Source organism: Hordeum vulgare, chromosome 3H (genome assembly GCF_904849725.1).
Source record: "Hordeum vulgare subsp. vulgare chromosome 3H, MorexV3_pseudomolecules_assembly, whole genome shotgun sequence".
Taxonomy (NCBI): domain Eukaryota; kingdom Viridiplantae; phylum Streptophyta; class Magnoliopsida; order Poales; family Poaceae; genus Hordeum; species Hordeum vulgare.
Window position 1 is genome coordinate 412,461,408 of NC_058520.1, and position 10,701 is coordinate 412,472,108.

General features: G+C 44.2%; 1 protein-coding gene across 1 annotated transcript; it reads right to left on the reverse strand.

Moving 5' to 3' along the window:
* Nucleotides 1-223: 223 nt before the first annotated feature.
* On the reverse strand, nt 224-4,572 carry LOC123444026 (1,4-dihydroxy-2-naphthoyl-CoA synthase, peroxisomal). The gene is made up of 9 exons (XM_045120621.1): nt 4,253-4,572; nt 3,966-4,088; nt 3,743-3,844; nt 3,573-3,611; nt 3,388-3,486; nt 1,269-1,316; nt 951-1,046; nt 681-803; nt 224-538 (listed from the first exon to the last, which is right to left on the reverse strand). Exons 1-9 carry the CDS (start codon nt 4,502-4,504, stop codon nt 422-424), a joined length of 999 nt encoding a protein of 332 aa, XP_044976556.1. The 5' UTR covers nt 4,505-4,572; the 3' UTR covers nt 224-421.
* Nucleotides 4,573-10,701: the final 6,129 nt, after the last annotated feature.

Below are 10,701 nucleotides of genomic sequence, written 5' to 3' on the forward strand. Positions count from 1 at the left end.
ACACGGGAGAGAGGGGAATGTCCACTTCTTTCTTGAGTTGGTTCTTTTTTTCACAATTGACACTCTCGCCTTCATGTTTGTGACTAGGGGTGAGTAAACGTGCTAGCCAAAACCATGTAAAGTTTCATGCACCAAGAAATTCACCCAGAAGTCCGAACTGATGAAGAAGATTAGGCATTCCACATGCATTTCAATAGTAAGTATATATAGCATTGCAATGATATTCACAAATATGGCATTTTCTTTCGTGTATGCAAACTACATTTCCGCCAACAAATTGTCAAGAAAATTCCGGCACTTTGTAGATAACAATGTACACACTATCCAAGGGAGAGGCAAATGCGTGATTCTTTTTGCAAATCAGTGAGGGGAAGATATTCAATAATATTTACTACAAGATGATGACACCATCAAGTGGAAGTCATGGTTTCCGGGGGAACTTTGAGAAATCAGGGCGTCGTCGTTCCATGTACGCATTCTTTCCTTCTTTGGCCTCTTCAGTACCGTAGAAGATCAATGTCGCATTCCCGCCGAGCTCCTGCAACACAAGTGCCCATTACATTATTAATTACAAGGACATACACATCGTATGTGTATATGTGACATAGGTAGGAACATCCCACCACCAGTTGAACAAGACCATGATTCATTCGACTCTTTCACATATCACAAAGTAATACCTGAAGACCAGCATGACCATCATCAGCTGCATTGAGTGCAGATTTCAACACCCGAATGGCTGTGGGGCTGTTCCTTAAGATTTGCCGGCACCATTTCACAGTTTCACGCTCCAAATCAGCAAGCTGCATATGTAAAGGATATAGCAAGTACATAATTTCATAAGCAACTTAGCTGGGGCATATTGCAACCAGCATCCTAGATGAAAATAACAGACAACTGCCTAATAGCAGGTACGATTATTTTCTGTAGTCGACAATCTAGCCACTCACTGGTACGACTACATTGACGAGTCCCATTCTCTCTGCTTCTTCGGCGGCATAGAACCGTGACAGAAACCACATCTCGCGGGCTTTCTTTGGTCCAACCTGTCCACAAGAGATAAAATGAGATAGAAAACACTGCTACTATTTTCTAAAAATGACCAAAATTGTTCCAGGTAGTAATGGTCGTTCTTGACGTAGAGTTCACTCCCACTTGGCAGCTCTAGCGTGCGGCATAATTGTTGTATGTTCTTAACAGGAACAAAGAGAATGGGCATCTCACTTGGTCACCAGTTAAGCATGAACAGATTAGAAATGGTAGCTTACCAATCGAGACATGATGGAAGAGCCATAGCCAGCATCAAAGCTTCCAACCTGTCATACCAAATCACAGAGGGGAAAATGTAAAGTAAGCCACGTGTAAACTTTTAACTGGTAGTATTTATAGAAAAGGTTAAAAGATCCGAACATGAATGAATAGGGAAAAAAGAAGCAGAAATCAATATATTATACTTATGTTAACCAGCGAGCATGTGTTAAACATTAATGTTCCCTATCAAAGTAATACACCTTCAGGACAAAAGATAAATATAATCAAATTTGAATAGAGGAAGCCATAAAAATTTGAACAGAGTAATACACCTGATTGTAAGTCATTAAATGAGCTTTCAGTGAAGCAAAATGGTTGATCTTTTCATTTATTATACAACCAGGTTCATAAGTAAATGGTTACTACATTCAATAGCTTTGACTTACGCATAATCTGTTGGTTTCTGGGGCCCCAAAGTGGGCAGTGGAGTGCGTGGATAAAGGCTGTCGGGCATTCTTCTGGGCAGGTTCTGAGGAGATCCATGGAGGTCAGTGTTTGGTGGTTTGGCAGAGGGTTTGCCGTCCGAAAAAGATGGGAGGACCTGGTGTCATCGATCTCACTAAGCATGGGCTTGCACTTAGCTGAGATGGGAATGGCTAAGAAGAACCGATAATTCGAGACCTTGGCAGGCCTTCTTTTCTCCTCGGATAAGCATGTCCAAAATGCTTTTACCGGTTTGGGGCATTGGAAGACTGGAGCGGGCGATCGGATTCTGTTTTGGAAAGATATGTGGATCAGGGGTTTTACTGTCGCTGAGGTTGCCCCGTTGGTCATGCCGCACGTTAGAACTCAGGTAATCAACTGGTGTACGGTTAAGAAGGGCCTAAATCTGCATCGTTGGGCCAACGATATTGGTGGACAGCTATGCATAGCTAGTTCATCTCTGGGAGATTATGGTGGATATCAACTTGGATCCTTTGACTGAAGATGAGGCCGTCTGGAGATGGCATCAGGGTGGGGCATACTCTTCGAGATCCGCTTACAACATGCTCTGTGAAGGTGCCATCCGGGTATCCTATGCTAATGCTATTTGGCGTTGTTGGGAGCTTCTCTCGTGCAAAATCTTCATGTGGCTGGCGATCCAGTACAGAATGTGGACTTCGGATAGGAGGATGAGACATGGGCTTCAGGATCAGGTGTCGCCTTGCTTTCTCTGCAATCAGGAGCATGACAATGTTGATCACATTCTTCTGCATTGTGTCTATTCCAGGCAACTATGGTTCCGCTGCTTCCAGGGAGCTAATATAAAGTTGACTATCCTTCCTACGATGACAGATCGGTTGGAGTCTTGGTGGTGCAGAGCTCGCAAATCCGTTCCAAAAGACTTGCGTAAAGGTTTTGACTCGGTGGTTACTTTGATCTGCTGGAGCTTGTGGAAACAAAGAAATGATAGTGTTTAGCAATAGGCAACGGTGCGTAGCTGAGGATACTCTGGTTTCTTACATCTTCGAGGATTGAAACGGTGGGGGATGGCAGGTGAGAGTGGAGTATTAGTCTTCTGTGAGCAGTACGGTTTGAGTTGGAGTAGGAGTTCGTTGGTTTTTAGTTGCTTCTCTCCGGTTTGTGGAGGAAGCGACTGTGTCTTGTAAATCTGTTTCGAACTTCTATAAAGCTAAGGTACGCATTCTGCATACTCCCGAAAAAAGACTTTCCCGAGCAATTCAAAGAATAAACTTCTGCATGTACGATACAGTTTTAGTTGAACTCTGAGCAAGACTACAAAAGGCTGGATTACTGATGTTTATCCAAATATGCTATTGTGAAGACAAAGTTGTAAGTCATGACGATGGTCATGTTTTGTCAGAACTAACTAGAACTGTATCCATGGTATCAGGGGTGGCGGTGCATAAAAGGCGTTGTAGATGCTAAGGATGTGTCGAGAAAATAATGTTGCAGACTAGCAAGCAAAATTACTTGCAAAATGAAGGCAAACAAAGTTCCACATGTAGAAATTTCAAAAGGAGACTGCTCTTTCATACTGGATTTAAAACTGGCAACAATATAATCTGCTATCTAAAATCTACAATTTCAATTTGCATACTACGAAGCAAGAAACAATCTAGGCCAGAGAAACACCTTTGGACCAGTCTGCCCAAATATCGCGTTGTCAGCTGCAATTGTTAGATCACAAACCATGTGCAGAACATGTCCACCACCAACTGCATAACCAGCAACCTGATAGCATACTCAACCAGACAAATATGTTGAATGTCAGAAACAAAACGATTAAGATATAGTAATAGCGAAGGCAATGCTCATACCATTGCTATAACTGGCTTCGGAAGGCGCCTAATTTGTACCTGAGAAATGATTTAGCTCATGTGCTTAGAATTTAAAATCATTTCATACAGAAATGACGCTGAACAGTATGCACTAACACACCAAGTACTAGGTCGCTGTGTGCAAAATGTCAGAGGAATGCATATCTGACCTGGAGGTCTAGAACGTTGAGCCGGCCAAAGCTATCAAAATCAACATATCCATCAGAACCCCTCAAGGCTTGGTCGCCACCGCTACAGAATGCCTTGGATCCCTGTGCAACCAAAAAATAAAAGTAAGATTCCGTCCACATCCTATACATACAACACACCACGACCAGAACTATAACACGGCTAAGTTTTATTGTTCCTCAAGCAGAAGGGATAAGCCTTTACCTTCCCTGTCAGTATGACGACTCCAATTGAACTATCATCTCTAGCATCGCTGAAGGCACGCATCAGCTCTTTGACAGTCAGCGGTCTGAATGCGTTTCTCCTATCAGGACGGTTGATTGTGATCTTGAACAAGAATGCAACAAGTCAAATCATTAGATACGGTAATGTAGTGCTAGAATGGCACTAGAGACTAGTCAAGGAACAAGCTTCGATTCGCCGGCCGGTGTTTACTTGGAAGTTGGAACCCAAAATTTTACAGGGGTGCTGGTAGGAGAGGAAATTTTCACCTTGGCGATGCCCTCTCCGACGGACTTCTCGTAGATGATGTCGATGAATCCCTTTCCATCCTCGTCCGCTGCCGCTCGCCACTCCGGTGGCTCCAACGAGACATCGCCGTGTACGCGCCGGTAGCTGTCTCCGGCGGGCGACGACGACGCAGCAGCGGGGAATGGCGCAAGGAGAGGGGCAGAGACGAGCGGGAGGGAGGAGGGCAGGAGATGAGCCGTCACGCGAGCGAGCCTCCTCTCCGCCGCGTCCATGCTGAAAGCCGAGAGGCGGGCGGGCGTGGCACGCTGTGCGTTGTGGTCTGGTTGGTCGATTCCAGTGCTCCGGATGAGAGTGAGATTTCCGGGAGGTGCACCGGGCCCACAGGGCTATGAGAGCGTTTTTTTAACGCACACTACGGAGGCAAGCGTTCACATACACGCGCATATACTCACTTCTATGAACGCATACACGTACATCCTATCTCTATGAGCACCTCCGAAAGATTGAACCGACATATCATCTTGAGATTTTACGAAGTCATCGTAGGCGTCTCGTCGTCGACGGAAACGTCTCCTCCCACTGAAATCTTATCGTCGAAAATACTAAAATAAATCCAGGAAATAATGCAAGCTCATCAGGCCAACTTCACTGTGCTAGACTAAGAGTATATCTAGCAGACCACGTATAACTCATGAAACTGTAAAATAACCGTCGGTTTATAATTTTAGGCAGAAAAACGATCTGAATAGAACCCGTAAACCACATCGACCTGTAGTTTTTTAGGGACATGATAAAAAAGCTCCTCCCGATCTGCAAAAAACACAGTATTCGCGTTCGTTTCTACGGTGCCGTGTATCGAGAGAAAGCAGTTGGCGGGAGCTCAACTGCCACGGAAACTTCCGCATCCGTCGCCCACGTCCGCCATGCGCCGCCATGAACGTCGCCCCGCCTGTCCCCGAACGCCGGCCGCCCGACCCGGCTGTTGCGCCTGCCCACGGCCGTTCGAATCCATTTAGCTACCTAGGTAGCAAGTTGTTATGCCAGCTCGAATCGATTGAGCGCTAGCTCGCTAGCTCGTGGATTGAGTCAACTAGCTACAACGACCGCGGCTCCGTATTTGGCCATTTGAATTGATTCTTATCGGAAACTCAAGCAACTATGGAGGAGCTCGCTACGACGGTGAAGGAGGAGATCCTGGATCGATCCGGCCACGGACGAGCTAGCTTTGTGCGCTGTTCTAAACGTCGATGATTTTGTATTTGTCTGCTTCGTGCACTGTCCATGGACACGGACGAGAGAAAGAAGAAGACTCGAGAAAGAATATAAAGCAGATATTCAATTTTATAGTTTAACTTTAAGGGTTCTCTTTGGTCACAGTTTAAACCGACCCTTAAAACACGTTTTCCGCAAACTGAAGACCGTGTTTTCAGTTCCGCTGTTTAAGGGGTCTGCTAGAGTGCTCTAATGCTAAGGCATTTGGAGTGAGAGAACTAATCAGCAAGTGATGCCTTGAAGTCTTCACAAGTAACATGTTTTCAGTCGCGGTCGTGTGTCATGTTTTGAATCTTTTCGTTGGAATTATGTATTTTTGGCTTTTAGATGATTTTTTGGTCTTTTTAGCTTCTCTAAAAAGATAATTACCAAAAAAATATACATTCTTCCTTTTTTTGCGAGAGGCACAATGGTTTGAAAAACAAAAAAAAACATGTTTTCTTCTTTAATGAGAGACACAGATTTACTTCTCGTGGAGACACGGATTTGCTTCCGCGAAAGGCGGAGTCGTGTCTCTCGAAAAAGAAAAATTATGCTATTTTCTTTCACAAGGGACAGATATTTACTTTTCGTGCAGGCCAAATTTATTTACGTGAGAGGCATAGTCGTGCCTCTCTCGGAAAAGGAAAATTGTGTTTTTTTTTCTTTCGTAAGAGGTACAGATTTACTTGTGCGAGAGGCACGGTCGTGCCTTTCCAAAAAGGAAAACAATTTATTTTTCGCGAGAGCCATAGATTTAATTCTTGTGAAGGCATGAATTTACTTACGCGAGAAGCGCAGTCACGCCTCTCAAAGAAAGAAGAAATAATACATTTTTTGCTAGAGGCATAAATTTGCTTCTCGAGGAGGCGCAAATTTTCTTCCGCAAGCGATTTTGTCACAACACTAAAATTTGCTTGTAAATAGTTGCATTAGCATCCATGCATCATGCTTAAATTTCAAATGAATTTCAAATGGGGATTGCCCAAACCCTAGCAACACATATAAAAACTTATTCCAACTAATATTATTTTCAATGAACCTAATATGGTCTTTATAAATGTTCGTGATTTCTGATAAATGTTGGAAACAACATATCAGAGGTGATGCATACTTAGCAATGTCATTTAGCATGTTAAAATAAACCAGGAATTCATCTCAAATGGTCTACAAATTACTATGGAATTTGTAGTAGCTCCAAAATTGCTGACTTGACGTGGGGCTTGGACATGTTATACTTTGCCTTGACAACTATTTTCAGGAATTTTGCAAATGGATTAGTATTTATTCTAATTCAAAACAAAAATGAATAAGTAGAAAAATAGAAATAGATAAAATGGAACGGCCTACGTGGGCTCACCTAGCCAGCCCAGCCCACTAGGGGCAGCCTCGCCTTCTTCCTCCTGTCGGAAGGCAAAGGAGAGGCCGAGCACAGCGCTCGCCGTGCGCACGCCACACAACCATCTGCTTGCCTGCCTCCCTGCGCCAGCGGACGACACGGATAAGCATCCCGCTATCGTCCCAATTGGAAGAACCTCGCCATTTGCACTGCCTCTTCCCCTCTCTCCTCCATGCCATGGCCGCTTCAGCCGCTAGCTCATCGTCGTCGTAGTTGTAGTGTGACGCCCTAATTTTGATCGTACGTTAATCATACACGCAATGTGTACGACCAAGATCAGGACTCACGGGAAGATATCACGACACAACTCTAGACACAAATAAAAGCATACAAGCTTCATATTACAAGTCAGGGGCCTCGACGGCTCGAATACAGAAGCTTGAGAAACACACGAGTCAGCGGAAGCAAATAATATCTGAGGACAGACATAAAACAAGGTAATGCCTTAGAGAAGGAGCACAAAAGATACATAGATCGAAAGAGGAGAGGCCTCCTGCCTAGGAACCTCCTAAACTACTCCTGGTCGTCAGCGGCCTCCACGTAGTACTAGGCACCATCGGGGTAGTAGCCGTTATCGGCGGGATACACCATCTCCTGGGCTCCATCATCTGGTCGCGACAATCGTATCAAGGGGAAAAGAGGGAGCAAAGCAACGGTGAGTACTCATCAAAAGTACTCGCAAGACTTACATCAGAACTACACTAAGTATGCATCATTATGAAAGGAGTGGGGTTATATGTGCACTGAATGCAGCAATGCAAGAAAAGATAGAAGGGACTATTCCTATCGAAGGCTAGCATCTTTAGGTGTCTTGCATCATTAGAAGAGAGTAGAGCAAGTAACCCAATTATATAGTCATATCGTTGCAGCAAATTTAATTAAGTCACGCCCAGAGATTCTTCCCCGACTTCCTGCGAGAAAGCAATCTCGGAGCAAACATTCCAGTTAAGTAACAATTGTAGTTGTATTAGATCAGGATACCATTCCAAGTCATCGTGTAACCATGGACACAGTTATTCAAATAGCTATTTTTCACCCATGCAAGGGTGCACCAACTTACCCATCACGCTTGATAAACTCTGGCCAGACACACTTTCCAGGGTCATGCCCGGCCTCGGAACATCAACACATCGCAGCCCTGCCTAGGCTCAACAGAGAGGCCATCCCGCCGGTGTAAATCCTAAGCGTGCAAGGGTCATGGACCCATCACCCTTTCCACTCATGCACGATGCATGGGTGGCCGAGGTCAGTCCTGGCATCTCTTATACAAGAACAATGCTTATGCGGACCACTCGGGGGCGCGTCGCTCCATTGTTAACGTCTGAAGAGCTTCGACTGATACCACGACATCGAGTACCCATAACTTCTCACATTTGAAGGTTAGTGCGAAAAAGTCTACGACCAACTCAGATCAAATACCCAAATGCCATTAGCATTTTTATTAACACCGCGGCGACGATCAACAATCCACGATATGTGGCCCCGTTGCCCGGTCTCGAGGATGTGTGGCAAGGGCCAAGAATGCCCAGCCAGACCTCATCAGATCCACGCGGGAATCCACCCGCAAAACACCTTTCATTTACCCACTAGTAAGGTCAAGCAAGTGTGTGGTTGTAACATCAGAGGGATCCAAGGTATCACCCTTGATGGATTCTGAACGATGTAACCGTCAAGGTTACCAGGGAGGAATCACCCTCGATGGTCCACGCTTGAGGGGTCTTTTGGCAGAGTCTTTATCGGAGGTGGTCAAGGAGGAATCACCCTCCGTAAACCACCGCGTTAACTATACTATAGAGCTAACATCAGGAGTACGTATCGAGGTGTCACCCTCGGTACTCGATAGTAGCTCTACAACGTCGTACAACAAGGGGTGTGAGTAATGTGACAGGTCTTGGCTCGTCGATCAGTAGATCGAGACTTCATGATCAAGTGGGGAAACTGGGACTAAGGGGGTCAATGGGGATCACTCGGCCACCTATAATAAGCATTTGATATTCCAGTAGAGTATATAGCAGTGTAACAAAAACAGGTTATGCATCAGAATAGGAGCTATCTATAACAGTAATAAAATCTAATGCAAGCATGAGGGAGAAAGAATAGGCGATGTAGAAATGATCAAGGGGTTGCTTGTATTGTTGCTCTGCGGCAAAGGGCTGATCGTCGAGAGGGTAGCCTTACCCGGCAGCAGCGTCAGCGCCAGCGTCTACCGAAGAGAAGAGGGGGAAGAAACAATAAATATAAAGCACAGAGATGCATCAAGATGCATGACATGGCAATATCCAGTGCTAGGCATGAGCTAACACAGTACTAGATTTCATGGACGGATCGGGAAATATCTGAAGATATTTTCCGAGTCTCTCGCTATTACCGAACACATGGAAACGATGAAAAAGTTGTATGTTCGTTATGTTAGGGACGCGTGGCAAACGAACGGACATCGTATCCGGGTTCGTCTCTTTTTTTATCAACTTTCATGTATATCATATTTTCATCCGGATTACGGATTGTTTTATATAATTTTTTAAAGTTTTATTAGTATTCTGAAATTACATAGAATTAACTAAATTCAAAAATCTAATTACGACATCACCATGATGTCATGCTCACATCAGTAGTCAACACGGCCTTTGACTGCTCAATTTGACCACTAGGCCCCATTGTCATACTCACATCTTTAAACGAGGTTTAATAGTTAATAAACAGATTTAAGTGAGTTCAATTTAATTCAATTAGATTAAAAAACAAAGGGGTCCCACATGTCATAAACTCCTAATTAATTAAGTAGTTTAATCAAGAGTTAATTAAGCCCTTGACTAATTAATTAATTAATATTATAATTATTAATATTATAATAATTTTATTTATTTATTTTACTTTTTTCATTCTATTTAGCACGGGCATGGGCCCCTGCTGTCATTCACTAGGATGGGGGGATTTACCCCAAAATAATCTAACACACGGGAGGTTATCCCCCCATGTCGACATGGAGGTGGCCTGCGGGGAAGGGCGACCAGCGGTGGGGATGGCTGGCGGAGGCCGACTCGATCAGTCAAGTGAGAGGTGGAGGAACCGCGAGGGGAGGAAGCTCTCGGGGGGGGGGGGGTGGACGGGTAGGTTAGGTTATGGGGAGATTTATATACCCCCCTAGGGGTTAGTAGGTAGCTGGGCTAGCCTAGTGGCGTGGTGACCAGGTGGGCCGAGGCACACGGGAGGGGAGCTTCCCCTTTTTCCTATTTTCCTTTTTTATTTGTTTTCTGTTTATTTTTAATTCCAACAACAACACACTTTTATAAAATAAGGGACTTGGTCCATAATTAGTGTTGTAATTTTATACACTACCACAAAAAGTTTGGGAGCTTATTGGAAAACTTAGGATGCTCCATAATATAAAAGTCATTTAATTAAAAGTTTTGGCCTCTCTTTTATTTATTTTGAGGCACTAAAGTGTTTGATAAAATGTCGGTTCCAATTTTAGAAATACTAGGAGAATATTTGTAACCTAAACATGATTTTTATTTACTGGTTTGCAATACTTTTAAATCCACATGAAATAACTCGAATTGCAAGAAAATTGAATTGGAGTTTGTTTCCAAGGGTGATCATACTTAGATTAGCAAAAATGATTAGCTTAATCCCCATGTTACCATATCTTAATTACAAGGGGTTACTCTAGCATAATCCAGGGATGTCACACGTAGCCACAACCACCTCCTTGCGTCATCTTCAAGTCCAGGAGCTCCGCCTCGACGCCCTCTTACTCTCTGTGGAGCCACATGAAGCCGGACGCCATGCATTGCCCTTGAAATATCGTGTTCCACC

Coding starts and splice junctions, on each gene's coding strand:
- LOC123444026 (XM_045120621.1), bottom strand. CDS start 4,504: ATGGACGCGGCGGAGAGGAGGCTCGCTCGCGTGACGGCTCATCTCCTG. Junction 4,089..4,252: donor TCGGAGAGGGCATCGCCAAG/GTGAAAATTTCC, acceptor TTCTTGTTCAAG/ATCACAATCAACCGTCCTGA. Junction 804..950: donor TCGTCAATGTAGTCGTACCA/GTGAGTGGCTAG, acceptor TTACATATGCAG/CTTGCTGATTTGGAGCGTGA.